General features: G+C 39.1%; 1 protein-coding gene across 2 annotated transcripts; it reads right to left on the bottom strand.

Annotated features, from left to right (window-relative positions):
* Positions 1 to 1,290: 1,290 nt before the first annotated feature.
* cdkl1 (cyclin-dependent kinase-like 1 (CDC2-related kinase)) lies at positions 1,291 to 16,510 on the bottom strand. Of its 2 annotated transcripts, none has more exons than XM_017463939.3 (10): positions 16,077 to 16,510; positions 15,226 to 15,457; positions 12,400 to 12,521; positions 9,464 to 9,536; positions 6,574 to 6,664; positions 6,241 to 6,441; positions 5,452 to 5,534; positions 4,875 to 4,931; positions 4,414 to 4,593; positions 1,291 to 3,246 (listed from the first exon to the last, which is right to left on the bottom strand). In XM_017463939.3, exons 2-10 carry the CDS (start codon positions 15,391 to 15,393, stop codon positions 3,139 to 3,141), a joined length of 1,083 nt encoding a protein of 360 aa, XP_017319428.1. In that variant the 5' UTR covers positions 15,394 to 15,457; positions 16,077 to 16,510; the 3' UTR covers positions 1,291 to 3,138. The 2 variants fall into 2 exon arrangements, with proteins under 2 accessions (XP_017319428.1, XP_017319429.1); XM_017463940.3 differs by having other exon boundaries at positions 4,435 to 4,593; positions 16,077 to 16,503.
* Positions 16,511 to 16,889: the final 379 nt, after the last annotated feature.

The following is a 16,889-nucleotide window of genomic DNA, read 5'->3' as shown; positions in this document are numbered from 1 at the left end:
ATGCTTACCTTGAATAACAAACGATCTCAGTTGGCATAGACGTGCAGTTGTTACACACACACCATGGATTTTGCCCCACTCTCGCCTCCTCACCTCTCTGATCGTCTTCATTTTGATGTACCTTTTGAATAATGTCTTCTATATTAGCCTCCTCGCTTATGTCATGCTCGGGTTAAATCGAAAAGGCTGAAGATATGTTTATATCACTGTAGGGTCACTGGAGAATCAAGACTGTTGCAACCATTTGACGTCACTACCCAGAATGCATTGCGACGTAAACAGCAATGGCGGCCTATGAGTGCAAGGATTTGTATGTATTTAATTTTTTTTTTAAACTGACATCTAGAGTATTTTTGTATAGTGGATTTATATAGCGTATGTCAGCGGTTCCCATTAACAGTGTAAATGTCATAAAGCAGTTTTATGGAAATCTGTATATAGATTTAGTTTTAGATCCCTAATAAGCAAGCCTGAGGTGACTGGCAAGGAAGAACTCCCTGAGACAACATAAGGAAGAAACCATGAGAGGAACCAGACTCCAGAAAGTGTGATTGTGAGTCATTACTCTAGCACAACTGCATGCTGTACTGAGTTTAAACAGTACTGAGTGTGTTGAAAGGATCCTCATTATGAGCATCATAATATATAGTGATGTTATCCACTGAATAATTATAAAATGGGATTTGTGCACAATGGGGTGTGAAATTGGTACAGTTCTGTGATTTCTTCAGTTTTTGTGAGCATCTCATACTAAATAGTTTTAGATCTTCACATGAAATACATAAAACAAAGGACAACTGAGTAAATACACAAATACAATTGTTGTTTTTTACTGAAGCAAAAAAGTTATCCAACACCCATCACCAATGTGAAAAACTAATTGCCCCTTAACTTAAAATCTGGTTGTGCGAACTTTAGCAGCAGTAACTGCAACCAAACACTTCAGATAACTGGAGATCAGTCTTTCACTTACTTCTAGGACTTGCTCCTAAGCTTTGGATCATTGTCTTGCTGCATAATCCAGTTGTGCTTGAGTTTCAACTTGCAGACTGAAGACTGGACATTCTCCTTTAGGATTTTCTGGTAGAGAGCAGAATTCATGTGTACTGCAAGTTGCCCAGGCCCTGAAGCAGCAAAGCATCCCCACACCATCACACTTCCAACACCATGCTTGACCATAGCTATGATGATCTTTTTGTGGAATTCGGTGTTTGGTTTACGCCAGATATAATGGCACCCCTGTCTTCCAAACAGTTCTACTTTCGACTCCTCAGTCCACAGAACATTCTCCCAAAAGGTTTGAGGATCATCAAGGTGTATTTTGGCAAAATTCAAATGAGCTTTAATGTTCATCAGTGCCTGACCTCACTGATGCTCTTATGACTGAATGAGCACAATCCCCTCAGCCACGTCTCAAAATCTAGTGGCTTTTCCCAAAATCTTTTGGGAACGCCTTCCCAAAAGAGTGGAAGTTATTATAACAGCAAATAGGAACTACATCTGGAATGGGATGTTCAGCAATCACAAATGGGTATGATGGTCAGGTGTCCACATACTTTTGGTCGTATAGTGTATGTAAATGTATATATTTTATCAATATTTTACTTGTTTCAGTCAGGGAGGCATTATAAGTGGTTGCACTATTGACTTTCATATGAAAGATTTTGGTCGTGGTAAGTCAGATGACCACCTTCAGTGAGTAACAACTGTTATATGCATTGTAGTGCAAAAGTTTGTATACCATTAGAACAATACATTGTAGTTTAGTGTGTTAATTGTCAGAAATGATCAAATAGGTCATTATTAAATTGGACAACGTCTTAATAGTGCAAAAGATCTAAGAAATTAGATAATTTGAAGTCTCCATCTCCTGTTCTGAATGTGATATAAATATTCAACCTCTTTTGGATGCTCTGAGTTGTAATATTTCCTAGATGTGTATCTGTTATTACTCTGCCAGCATTCTTTAGATCAGGTCTTGAGACTGAAAGGGTTTTTTTTTTTTTTTTTTGATTGTTGTCTTGTTTTGTAAAACAGAGGTACTTGTTCCATTAAAAAAAAAAAAAAAACTATGGCAGTAATTGAAAATGTCCTGTAAAAGGCACTGATGAAGAGACAAACACACCATTTCATTTGCTGAAAGCTCTTTATTAAATCACATACAAAAAGAGCAAGAATTTCTTGTTCCCATATTTACTCCCAGGGCGAGCCTGTCTTCTTGGAAAAGCAGCAGAACTAAACTTTGTGAGATATTTACAGGGAAAGAGAGCGTGTTGAAGGTAACACAGTGAGTCTGAGGGCTGGGGAAGGAGCCTGTGTCTTTAGCAGTTTGGCATTGGGTGCAAGTCAATGGCCAGAAGATCAGCACCACTTGTCAAGGCAACAATAATATTGTTAAATGTTTTAAATGTGTAAGGCTCCAATAAAAGCCATCAAAACACAAGTTACACTTTTTTTTTTTCTTTTAAAATGTGATTCATAAATGCAATTCACTCCAAAATCAACACTTAGAACCTAGAGTAATAATGTTAGTTGAAGGAATGTTTTTTTTTCTCCATTTCTCTGTATGTCACAGGAAGTTAGATGGTCCGAGATTAATAATAAAGAGAGACAGGAAAACGTAAATGTACAAATAATAATAATAGAGGAATTGTTTGATTCCTGCACTTGGTTTTATGCTAATTACCTACAGCTCAGTTATCCCTTCACGAAACAAGGTCATCATTAGTTTTACTGTGTATATGAGACAATCAGTCTGTTCTCTCTGTGTCAGGTCATGCAGCACTTTGGCAATCAGAAAGGCAGTGTCACACTCAGATCGGTGTGTGTACATGCAGAGCAGGGCTCTTTGTCAATCACACAGAGTACAGAAGCGGTCTCATGAGTCGTATACAAAAAGATACAGCAGTGAACTGATTGAGAGTACAGGTGTAGATGAGCGGTGGACATTTTTCTTTTTTCTACAGAAAATGAGGACACTTTGTGACTAGAACAGCCAGCGTTACACTGTCAGTGGCTTCTGTTCCTGAGCAAAACACAAGGTAGGCGATTGTGAGACACCAAAATAGAAAAACAAAGTGTATGAATGTGTTTTGGGACAGATTGGGGGGTGTATACAGTGTGTTCCCGCATAAAGAATTAGATGTTGGGGAAATGGTAGTTGAATTTACGCATGTTGTTGTTGTTGTAGTACTTCCTGTTGTCCACCGCTGGGAAGATACTGCTGCCAGTCAGCTGGGGTAAATACTGCGTACAGTCAGAGAGAGAATGTTCTGGATCATGTACAATAATACTGGGTCTTCTATCATTTGTATTATAATGTGATCCCAGTGGTTTCTTGGGGGTTGCACAGATTAAAGTAAATCAAGGGTTCGCAAACGTTTTCACCTAGTATGATCGTAGCACATGTTAATTTCTCAATAAATGATTTAATTGGTAAGCATATTAAGGAAATAGGTCCATCCATCCATTTATTTTCTGGGCCTGGAGCCTATCCCAGGGAACTAGGTAGCTTGCTAGCCATTAATTTAGCGTGGACGTCTGATGAACATTATAGTTAAGCAAAACAGACTTCCCTTAGAACTGCTTATTGCTAGCTTTATAATATCACAGTGCTGTTGAATTCTCAATTCTGATTGGTCAGAAGGTGTTGATTACATTTCTATAACAGCAACTCTGATAGTGCCGGCTGTAATTCAATTCTCAGTTTTATACTGATGCACTCATTCTCGTTTCTATAGTAATACCTTGGGGGGTGGGGGTAGGGGGTTTATTTAGCATTTTTGGAAAGGGTCTCCAGTGTCAGTACTGCATAATAGTCTGAGGTAAAGCTGTAACTTTAAGTTGTCCATCCATCTAACTTCTGTACCGCTTATCTCATAAAGGGTCGCGGAAAGCCTGGAGCCTATCCTAGGGGACTTGGGGCACAAGGATGGGGACACCATGGACGAGGTGCCAACCCATCGGAGGGCAACATCGCACACCCATTCACCCACTATAGACAATTTGGAAATGCCAATCAGCCTACAACGTGTGTCTTTGGACTGGGGAGGGATGGATGGAAGGAAATATGTACTGATTGATTGATTCGTTCATTCATTGGTTTGAGTTATTAGAACTTTTTATTTATTAATTTTTAAGCCAAAGAACCTAAGCCAGGTACATCATTTTAAAATATTGAGTCGAGTTGACCATATTAGTATTACTAAACCTATTCAATTCAAGTATCTAGTAAGTTAAGCTATAAGTAACTATAATAATAGTAACTAGTTGACTGTAGCTGATCATGATCTTATGTCATTCAAAAAAATGAATGCTTGGTTAATAGTGTATTACATGTGATTCCTTTGACAGTTACTGTTTAATGTCTGATATATTGGTTCCACATAATATATAATCCACAAGAATACCCACCCCATGGGCATGGTAACTCACCCCCGGGGGCAGGTGTTTACGGGGTTGACGTGCCCGTCTCTTCGCTCTGTCATGTTCTCGCGTCACGCTCTCTGTCTCCTCCCGCTGACTGTCAAAATATGGATGCTCCAGCAGCTGCTCACAGGTTAACCTTTCTGCAGGATCCATATGCAGACAACCCTGAGAGAGAGAGACTTATAAGTTATAGAAAGAATAACTTACTGCAACCAACATATTAATATAAACCTATGATTTCCCTAGCAGTATCAACTGCCATCAGAGCTGATGTTATAGAATACTAATCAACACCTTCTGACCAATCAGATTCAAGCATTCAACAGCACTGTGGTGTAAACTGCTCTTCTAAAACTACAAGTTTTAAAACATGTAAAACGTATAGAAAATGTGATTTGGCAGTAATTTTTATTGTTATTATTCTGTGTTCAGTCTACATAGCTTACCTTCATTAGACTTAATGCCTGGAAAGAGATGTTTGGATACTTCTGCTCCAGAGGTTCCTACACACAGAGAGAGAGAGGATATAGAAGGTGATGTAACACTGAGAAATCACTATCTTCTTTTCTTTGCTCACACACATCACTGTGCAGTTCCAGTGGCCCACATTACATAATTTAGTGTCATCACTGAATGGAAATGTGTACGAGTTGGTTATCACTATAACTACGCTATAAATAGTTTCTCTCCAATCACTGGGATGTCTTGACCTGTGACTAAGGACATAACACTGATTAAATGAGTATAAAACATCCCAGAGGAGAGTGTGTTGTTTTCCACAGCTCAGCATATATAGCTCATCATACTTTAATAAGCTGTGGTGCCTGGGACAGGATATCGTTGTACTATTTATATCTAACTCGGTCAGGTGCATGTCGGGTAAACAGCCTGTTAGCAGAGCACTTAAAAACCACTGAGCAGTATATACTGATGAATGAACACAGGGAAAGGAGAGCATACTGAACACACAGCACCCGGCATGTTGGTAGTGTGACCAGATTAAAGCACCTCTTATACACCCACCATTTCTTGTGGTTCAGGAACACATACTCCGCTGAAGAACTGGTTACTGCTGAACACCTGCTGGTGTCTGGGGATCAAATCACCTACAAACACAATGCAAACACCAACAAGCTCACTGAACACTTCTGTCTGCCTAGAGAACAGGAGGAGTATACCGAGTGATCATATGTACACATACTCCAACACAAACAGCAACAAATATATGGAATATCATGTAAATACTGGACAATTCATGTGTTTTATTCAAAAATTAATGTCAAAAATACATTTGAATAGAAATTCAGCTCATACAGTTTAGCAGAAATCCTGTTTTATTTATTTATTTATTCTTATTTTAGAATCTCCATTTTACTTTATATTTCCCATTTATCAATGTTCACTATTTTTTATATACACAAGTCTATAAAAAAAAAAAAGTTATTGAATTTTTACATTAGAGTGGTTTTTTGGGGGCCGATGCTTGAGTTTGCTGTGGCTTTTTTCAAAATTTGTGATGCAAACTGTGGCGTTTTTTGTGCTTTTATTTGTGGAAAACGACTTGAATTGGCGAAATTGTGTTTACACTAAATTGTTTTGCACCATCTTTCTCAGTGATGTTTGTTGGTAAATGAGACGTTTTAGCTGAACTCATGTTCGACGCACGTGAGTTGAGGAGGGCTTTGACTGAACGCGTGTTGTGATGACGACTCGTGATGCGTCTCGGCCCAAATCTGCGGAAAAATTTTGCCGTTTGCTTGATTTTGCATTCATTTCTGTGATCTTAAATTTGTGTAGTGCTGGATCTCTTACCTAAGGTTTTCCTTATGAGATAAAGCTGGTCTACATCAGATTTGCCCGGCCAGAGAGGAGCGCCAGACAGCAGCTCAGCAAACACACAGCCCACCGCCCACACGTCTACAGGAGGGCCGTACTGAGTGTCTCCCACCAGCAGCTCCGGAGCCCGGTACCACCGAGTGGCCACGTAATCTGTATAATAATCACACGGCCCAGCTGCACACACACACATACACAAAACAAACATTGATAAGAAGATAGTGCTCTGTTTGGGAACTTCATTGTGATTAACTGGTATCATTATTGTCATCTTTATGTATGTGTGTGTGTGTGTGTGTTTGTACATACTGAGAATCCTGGCAAAGCCAAAGTCACAGAGCTTTATGACCTGATGTTTGGTGATGAGTATATTCTCTGGCTTCACATCTCTGTGGATACACTAAACACACACACAGGTGTTACATTTATATATATATATACATACATACATACATACATACATACACACATACATATTATATATATATATATATATATATATATATATATATATATATATATATATATATATATATATATATATATATATATATATATATATATATATATATATATATATATATAATCTTATATATATAAATAATCTTATATATATAATCTTATTATAGGCAGTGGTCTCTCTCTCTCTCTCTCTCACACACACACACAAACGCCTGCAAACACACAATATCTGACAGTTCCAACCATATGTACGTATGTATGTACGTATGTATGTATGTATGTATGTATGTATGTATGTAAATAAGGAGCTTTACAGAAATATATAAATTCAGGATATAGATTTTAAATGTATGAATGTATCCCTAATGAGCAAGCCAGAGGTGACAATGACAAGGAAAATCTCGAGATGACATGAGGAAGAAATCTTGAGAGGAACCAGACTCAAAAGGGTGACACCGGATAGTGCAATTGTAAATAAGTAAACCCCTTTTATAAATGTGCTAATACTACATGGTCTTAATAGTGCAATAGTGCAATTACTTTATTACTCATCATACATTTCAGTAGCTAGTGAGCCGAATGCAATTAGCAAGCAAAGGCTAAAGTTCTCAACAACACACAAAAGAAAAAACAGAAAGCAGGTTAACATTTGCAATACATTCATACTTTAAAAACTAGAGAGACAGTTTAACTGACTGACTCTATCGCCACTGTGGCTTCTGAAGGATATCTAAACATTAGCATTAACTATCATCCACCAAAATGCTAACAGTAACTTTATCAAATGAAGTGGCATCATTGATCTCCCTTGAGCTCTCACCCATTGAGACATGGGCTTCATGAGACCTCTGAAAGAGTGCTGTGGTCTCTGACACCAAGACCTTGCAGCAAATCCTGTATGTTGCGAGGTGGGGCCTCTATGGATTGATTATCCAGCACATACCATAGCCCACATGAAAAAAATACTGTAGTATACTTTAGTATATAGCATTTGTGGTATTCAATAGAATACTATGGGACACTACAGTGTGTTCTAGTGTTCATTATAATGTACTACAAAGGTTTACGATATTCATCTGTGCTGTGAAGGTTGTCATACATATTGTAGTACAGTATAGTGCAGTTGTAGAAAATTGACTACAGTAATGACTGTCGAAATTACCATTACCGAAATTACCACATATCACTGCAAATTACTATAGTAAGGTTCAAAAACACTAGAATTCTACAACATTTTCTATAGTAAATTTACTCTAAAATACTACAGTATTTTTTCATGTGGGAGATGCTCGATTGGATTGAGATCTGGGGAATTTGGAGGTCAAGTTAACACCTTGATCTCTTTGTCATGTTCCTCAGACTATTCCTGAACAATTTTTGCAGTGTGGCAGGGCGCATCATCCTTCTGAAAGAGGCCACTGGCATTAGGGAATACCATTGCCATGAAGATGTGTACTTGGTCTGCAACACTGTTTAGGTAGGTGGTATGTGTTAAAGTAACATACACATGAATGCCAAGACCCAAGGTTTCCCAGCAGAACATTGCCCAGAGCATCACACTTCCTCCACCAGCTTGCATTCTTCCCATAGTGCATCCTGGTGCCATCTCTTCCCCAGGTAAGTGACGCACATGCATGATGTTAAAGAAAATATGATTCATCAGAGCAGGCCACCTTCTTTCATTGCTCCATGGTTCAGTTCTGATGCTCAACTGCCCATTGTAGGCTCTTTTGGTGGTGGATTCTGACCAGTCTGCCATTACGCAGTCCCACATGCAGCAAGTTGCGATACATTGTGTGTTCTGACATCTTTCTATCATAGCCAGCATGAACTTTTTCAGCAGTTTATGCTACAGTAGCTGTTCCGTGGAATTGGACCAGTCGGGCCTTCACTCCCCATGCACATCAGTGAGCCCTGAGCGCCCATGACCCTGTCACCAGTTCACCGATTATTCTTCCTTGGACCCCTTTTGGTAGGTACTAACCACTGCATACTGGGAACACCCCACAAGACCCTCTGTTTTGGATATGCAATGACCCAGTCGTCTAGCCATCACAGTTGGGCCCTTGTCAAAGTTGCTCAGATCCTTGGATGCTTGTCCATTTTTCCTGTTTCCAACACTGACAACTGACTTTTCACTTATCAGTATTGTATCCCACCCCTTGACAGGTACCATTGTAAAGAGATAATTAATGTTATTCACATCACCTGTCAGTGGTTTTAATGTTATGGCTGATCGGTGTAGATTTTAAATAAAGTCCACAAACTTTTGGTCATATAGTGTTTTGTGAATTACCTGGTGATGGAATATGGCAGACATCTAATCTAAGACCATTTACCTCACTTTTCACTCTCTAATTCACTATCACTGTTCAGATTAACATCGGCAATCTGAAACCCAACCTTGCACAACCTGTACTGCTCCCGCTCAGTTTCTGCAGACATGCACACACATGCACACACACGCGCACACACACACACACACACACACACACACACACACACACACACACACACACACACACACACACGCATACACTTGTCTTACTATCCTTGTGAGGACCGTTCATTGACATATTTATTAATGCAGTTAATTAATGCAGTACTTACACCTATATCTAACCAAAAAGAAACATGCTGGTTCTTCATTTTGGTTAGTTTGTAAATAACACAAATAAAATCAGATTTTTAATAAAGAAAAACAGACAGTATGACAGACAGAAGTATAAATTCTTACATTTTGTTTGTGGCAGAAGTTAACAGCTTGTAGTGTTTGCCAGGTGATACTCTTAACCAAAGGCTCTGGAACTCTGTGTAAAACAAAACAAAACAACACCACAGTATAACCAGCAATATACAACACATTCATACACACACTGAACTCATATGCTCGATTATTATTTTAATAATCCCATTCAATGGTATAAAAAAAGCTTTAGAATGAGTGGGAGAAATATAAGCGGTCATCCTATAGAACACTTTTACACGCCATCTCTTTGTTTTGCGTCTATGGTCTGGCACTAATGTGTTAGCCTGCGTGTGAGAGATATCATGTAAATGCCCTGTAGCACTACTCTAAACTGATGTATGTTTTGTTGATGCTGAACGCTTCCCCCTAACTCTTACCTCACATCTGTGAGAGGTCTTTAATTTACTTTATCCAGGCTGAACAAATCCCATCTAGCTCACCTTGCTATAAATAATCATTGTACGTATTTCTGATAGACATTTCGTTCACTTGGTTTGCTGAAGTCTGATGGTGGTTTATACGTGAACGTTACTCATTTCAATTCAGCTACGAGTCAGACTATTAACAGATTATTAGGCTGCATGTAAACGTAGCTATTATCTCTTCTCCCTCTCCCTTTTCTCACTTTATCCTTTGGCCTCTTCCACGCTGCTCTGTGTTACAGCGTTGTTGTAATTAACCGCATTTTTATTTGGTTCGACAATCAATCAATTTGCTACGTTATTAACCACTGTAAAAGGAAGGCTCGAGAAAACATCATAAATCTATCCTCATGGAATATTGCTGCATATATCATGTGTCTAAAGTGGGGTTTTATTACACGTTTTTTGGCTGGGTGCCTTGTTTATTCTGTTTAGTTATTATTATAAGCAGATCACTGAACTATCCATCAGGATATTTGTTGGATTTATGATACTAGCAAAATTTGAAGATGGGAAAAAGACCAGGTGATGTTTTTTCCGATCTTTAACTGTCCTATTTCAGACCTGCGTGAAGCTGGCCCCCCACCCAACGCAAAACGCCAGCAAAATAATCTCAATCGTTTGTGCTGGTTTGTACCGTAAAAATGTTCGTTTGTGCTGCTTCGGTTCTGGAGATATTAAAAGAATATTTATAGGTCATTCTGGGGTCACTCAGCCCCCACACTCGCTCCAAATTCACTCCAAATAGTCTCAATCGTTTGTGCTTCGTTTGTGCTGGTCTGTGCGACTAAAAGTTTCCTTTGTGCTGCTTTTGTTTTTAAAATATTAGACATTGAATTATGGTGCGGTGACGTCACCAGCCCACCACATGCTCCAAGTTCACTCCAAATAGTCTCAATCGTTTGTGCTTCATTTGTGCCGATAAAAGTTTTGTTTGTGCTGCTTCCGTTTTAAAATATTAGGTCAGTTTCAGTAATCCTGTGCCCACTGTTGCCTCAGATTCCTGTTCTTGGCTGACAGGAGCGGAACCAAATGTGGTCTTCTGCTGCTTCGACTAGTTGTGTGTTCTGAGGTGCTTTTCTGCTCACCATGAATATTTATTTGGCTTAGTCTAGCTCAAAGCGGTCTGCCCATTCACATTTCACCTGTGCTCACTGGATGTTTTTTTTTTTTTTTTTCTTCTGACCATTCAGAGATTGTTGTATGTGAAAATCTCAGGAAATTAGCAGATTCTGTCTTTACCTGTTAAACTTGTATGCAATTATACAATAACTCATAAATCCATTTTCCATAGCACTTATCCTACACAGGGTCGTGGGGAGCCGGGAGCCTATCCCGGGGAGCTCAGGGCCACCCTGGACAGGTGGGCAACCTACTCTACAGACAATTTGGAAATGTCAATCAGCCTACCACATGTTTTAGGAGAAAACCCCTGAGAACATTCGAACTCCATGCATACAGGGCGGAGGTGGGATTCGAACCCTGGAGAAGTGAGGCAAACATGCTAACCACTAAGCCACTGTACTCCCTGCTATTACATTATATACTATATAACAGTTTCAGTAAAAGTTATTACATTATGGACCATTTTATTACAGTATTATATAACACAGTACAGTATATAGAAGTTTATAATGTGGTAGCGAGTTTTTATGAAAACATGTTAAGCAACAATTTGTCTTTTCGATTCGATTATCATCTTCCCACTACTCTAGTGCACTAGGACACTTTAGAGGGCGCACCAGGACACTTGGATACAGATGTCCAGCAAAGCACTCTGGGTAATCACTGCTGTAAACATTCCACTACAAACGGGTCTGGCCACCCCAGCAACACAGAAACAATATGGTTATTTGTGTGACGAAGACAAAGTGGCTCACGAACAGTTTTAAAAGCATCCTGTGTGTCTAAGTGTGTGAATGAGTGTACACTCAGAAGCCAGTTTATGAGGCACACCTACCTTGTATCTGAACTCATTGGCCTTTTTATCAGGTAAATACTATGTACATATGTGCACGGTGGTCCATCTGTCACCCGTCATAGTAACACTTCTAGCCAGAGATCATTTGATCATAGTGGAGCATTCTCAGCACGTCACAGTGTTGCTCAACACTATACATACCCAAAGTCCACTTTATTCGACAGCCATATTTGGTAAATCTGCTAGGTGTACATTTAGAGACTATAGCATATTCTTTTTTTCCCACTCAGAGCTTGTGTTAATCCAACACTATCCCTTCATCAGTGTCAGTTTCTAACTCTGGGAGTGCTGAATATTTTTGGACTGTTCTCACCCCAGCAGTGACATTGAGGTGTTTTAAAACTTCAGCACCTGATACATTTCTACCAAATAAGTCAGTGTCCCTGCTGTAATAAGAAAAATGGTCTATTACCGAAACAAGATCTGGTCATTGATGGTCCATTGATACCAATGAAATGGCCAGTGAGTGTGGATATAAGGTAGATGTATGTATTAAACTGGTGTGTGTGTGAGGAACTCACCCTCGGGGATACCTGTCGAGCTCGTTGAGGACCGTATGATCACAGTACTCAAATACTAGATGCAGTTTTCTCTTCCTCCTGAATACTTCAATCAGGTTGACCAGGTTACAGTGCTTCAGTTGCTGTACACACACACACACACAATTTTTACTGTGGGAATTTCTGTTAACTTTTACAGGATTGTTTTCTATGTGTAAGTGGACAGAGGGACAGAGTCAGAGAGCTGCTGCATGTCTTATCTGCCAGGCATTGTAAAATTCACCGAGCGGACACACAGCATCTCCAATGGCAACAGGTCACCCTCCAGAAGCCTATTTAAGCTCCATTTTATTATCCAGCCAATAAACAGTTAAACCAGTGCATGTGCGCACTCACACACACATGCATTCTGGTTGCACAGAGGCCCAGCTAGCTCAAAATCCATATATCATTGTAGCTAAAATGCAGCTCTATTCACTATTACATCCAAACACTGCAGTGGATTATGGGTATTATGTACTTGTTCAGGCACATCAGTTTAACATGATCACTGGATTGCTTTGTGGGATTTCTGTCGATAATTGGTATAGAAAATGTCATGCAAAATCCCCCAAATAGTAAATATGGCATGGTTTTGAACATGTCTTCAGGACGGGGGAGTTCATCTATCTGTCATAAAAAGACACTGGGTCAAAAACAAATAAGAAAGCAGTTGTATTTCATCGGATCATCTAATCAGCCTTCTCACTCTTCCCCATGAACACCAAAGACAGCTTTGTTAACGTGTGGGCTTTATACACATAACACACCACAACACACTACTGCATGCTATCCTTTGATTGAGGAAAACTCTCTGTTTATAATCCGCCAGAATCAGACCCCAACACACAACACCAAAACACACACACACACACACACGATGAGAGGTTGTAAAATGCAAAGCAACAGTGGAGATTAACGATTGTAGGTCATTAACCCCGAGTCCTCCTACGCTAATGTTATATAGGCTACTCTTTTGGTGCAAATGAAAAGCGTCTTGCTCGTACCCCTCCTCTTTTCTTCCGTTCCCACACACTAACCAAAAAAGATCAGCACGTGAGAGCATCTATAAGACAATCCTATTCTCTATCTCCATTCAGTTTCCACAAGCACATACCCACATAAAGTAATGAAGTTTACAAACCCCAAGAGCTGAATTAATATTAATGTACACTTGGTATACAATAATATACTGACATAGGATATTACAATGTATATGTGGAGGTGTTTTTTTTTTTTTAATTTTTTTTTTTAATAAGACATGAATTCATGGAGTAAGTATTTGTAGCAATGACTCATATATTTTAAGCAACAACAGACTAGCTGTTTAAGTACTATCTTTAATATACTGAACCACAGAGAAAGTTACTCCATTAGATAGACCTAAAGTGACAGGAACCTGAGAAAAAGGATGACTGATAACTGCTACAAACCCAAACAAATACTTGCTACCATAACAGCATGCCAAAAATAGCTCTCAGCTAACCAACCCACTGGCAATTTCCAAACGCACACTTCAATTAGAGCTTAGTATTATACGGTTGTATCTGCCATTCATTCCCCCAGACACACTAGTGTTCTATAGGCTACACAACAATGCAACCAAATCACAGGCTCCAATTACAAAACGGCACATTACCTGTCTTCCCAGTAGGCCCAATGTCAAAACATGTCACAATAGTATCGAAATAAGTCATGCAACTATCGTAAAAATAAAGGTGGCAAAAAAGGGTGTTTAGGGTCTGAAAAAAAAGAGAGGGTCTTTTAGGGTCTAAAGGACATTATTGTTATAATTTGTTTTTCAACAAAAAAAAAGGGGTGCCTAGATCTTTAAATGATGTTACAGCAGTGGAGATGAAATCAAATTTATTTTATTTATCAAATCAATCATTATTTTCCTAATGGTTTTCAAAATTATAAGCCAAAACTGAGTGGTCACTTCAACTAAATGGGTTTCATCCAAACCTTAATGACTTACAAAGTATAAATGATATAAAGTATGATATCGTAATGATATTACGATAAACAGCAGATGTGTTATTATTCTATGAGTTTGGATTCTGCTTTGTGTTCTCCGCTTCTTTTGGTTTTGGATCAGGAATAGTAATCTTTAACAGTCCCAAAAAATAAACATGAAGCTATTATTATTGCTAATATTTGAATACTTGGATTACAAGTCTGTACTGAGAAGGATGACGAAGAAGTTTGGAATTGTTCCCTCTCTGAAATAAAGAAACCAAACTGCACTTTTTCTCGTCAATGTGGCAGAAACATCAAAGATACATCTGTTGTACTTTTAGCATGTATCTTTCACGAATAAACATAATTAGGTGTACCTGGGTGTAGAAGTCATTTAAGGGACCTTACGAACCACTGATGTGCCGTTAAAGCTTTATTCTAAAGACACACAAAATGCAAAGAAACGGACAGATTGGTACCTTTATTTCTGAGCGTTCTTTGTGTGCAGAAAGTTTTCTTTAAATCTCTCTTTTAAAAAAAAACTGATTTAAAGAACCTTTAATGAATAGTTCTGATATGGGTTTTTTTTCTTTCTTTCTTTCTGTGCTGCAATGAACTGAATCATATATATTTACCTTCACATAATGTAAATAATAAGAGAAACGGTTCAAGTACCATTCAGGTTGTATGAGAAGCCGAGGGTTCATTTTAAGTCTGCTTGGAAAGGGCAGGATACTGTACAGGGTGCTGGAGTCTGATTTTGACATCATGTGTACACAGAGGATGTATTTTAGCACTGTGACCTGTTTATTATGAGTGTGTTGCGGTTGTTGTTTGTTTTTTTTGTACCTTGAGCATCCGGATCTCCCTGAGCGCGATTCTTTTAATAACCGGGTCATCCTCCGATTCCACGAACTTTTTAATGGCGACGATCTGTCCCGTGTCTTTATTTCTGCATTTGAACACGACTCCGTATGAGCCTTCTCCGATCTTTGCAATCTTCTCATACTTCTCCATGCCGTGAATCCAAGTGGAATCCCAGAGCACTCTGCTGCACCACCTCCCTCATCCACTGACCAACCTGGACAAACATTAACCCCACTGAATTAAAGCTCTGCATGCATGGCGACGTTTATTCAGGAGTTAGACTCCAATAATACAAAAACCTAACAAACAAACATATAAACAAAACAAAAAACGATTCCCTGCCTATACATTATAATAATAATAATAATAATAATTATTATTATTATTAGTAGTAGTAGTAGTAGTAGTAGTAGTAGTATTATATGATAGCCTCTGAATGGGAAAACATTAGTAAAGTATTACGCAACGTCCCTGCAAACGCGATCATTATCAGCTCCTTCAGTTTTGTACCCCAAGGTGTTTCATTAAAACAGCTTTAACCCCGCAGTGCATTTACTTTTGCGCATATACATTAAACTCAGCCAGCTCGGGTTTCTCGAGCAGATCGCAGTGCTGTTTCAGTAAACATCAGACCAAGTCCCTGAGCACTGGAGGATACAGGAGGACAACGTGCCTGTGTTGAGTTAGAAATGTGTAATAAGTTAACATTTAATGATATCTGTTCAATCAAATCCGAGATTTAACACAAGGTCCGTTTCACGGGGAAACAAACAAAAACAAAACAAAAACATCCAGTGGAATAATAAAATGTAAATAGTGTGATGGCCGCCTACCTTGGTGCGCTTCGGTCGCTCCAAACTGCGCCTTGCAGGTGGTGGTGTTGTGATCGCTCAGTGTGTGTGTGTGTGTGTGTTTGGCCCGTGGGAGTGTGTAGGGGTGTGTGAGGTGGCCTGAAGGAGCTGGGCATTTACATGCGCCTCGGTCCCCATAGGAACAGCGCACAGGCTCCACCTTCTCCAAGCGGAGTGAATGCGCAGAGACACAGCACAAACTCACACGCGCTCCAACTCCGAGCTCTGAAATCACATGAACACACAAGATCAGACAACAAATCTGAAATCACATGAACACACAAGATCAGACAACAAATCTGAAATCACTTGAACACACAAGATCAGACAACAAATCTGAAATCACATGAACACACAAGATCAGACAACAAATCTGAAATCACATGAACACACAAGATCAGACAACAAATCTGCAACACTGGTGCTCTGCAGCTCTTCTCACTCACTGGGACCAGCTTCACTAGCAAATCAGGAATCATAAAAAGAATGAAACAAAATGAGTAAAAGAAGTAACACAGAATGGTGAACATCTTTGTATGGTTTTTTTTTTTGTTTGTAGTGTTTTTTGTTCTGACTGGTTTGATAATTATTGGCACCCCACTATAATCTGGGAAAGCCTCCTCTGGGGAGAATAACAGGCTAGTACTGAGTCTCTGCAGGGTTGAAACAGAATATTTCAAGCTTATTTATTTTCTTAAGTTTGTAATACAGTCCAGAGAATAAGACTGCCATTATTTTTTGAAAGATCCAATCCATATTATTGGAGACAACAGGTTCAGGGCTAGAATATCCTGG

This window comes from Ictalurus punctatus, chromosome 3 (assembly GCF_001660625.3).
Source record: "Ictalurus punctatus breed USDA103 chromosome 3, Coco_2.0, whole genome shotgun sequence".
In the NCBI taxonomy this organism is placed as follows: Eukaryota; Metazoa; Chordata; class Actinopteri; order Siluriformes; family Ictaluridae; genus Ictalurus; species Ictalurus punctatus.
Note: the sequence above shows the minus strand (reverse complement) of the source record. Positions and strands in the feature narration are given on the sequence as shown.

What these genes read in the sequence shown, in the direction of transcription:
- cdkl1 (XM_017463939.3), bottom strand. Translation starts at nt 15,393, where the DNA reads ATGGAGAAGTATGAGAAGATTGCAAAGATCGGAGAAGGCTCATACGGA. An exon ending in ACTTCTGCCACAAACAAAAT is followed by an intron (nt 6,665 to 9,463) that starts GTAAGAATTTAT and finishes GTGTGTGTTTAG; the next exon opens with TGTATCCACAGAGATGTGAA. An exon ending in AGGCATTAAGTCTAATGAAG is followed by an intron (nt 4,594 to 4,874) that starts GTAAGCTATGTA and finishes TCTCTCTCTCAG; the next exon opens with GGTTGTCTGCATATGGATCC.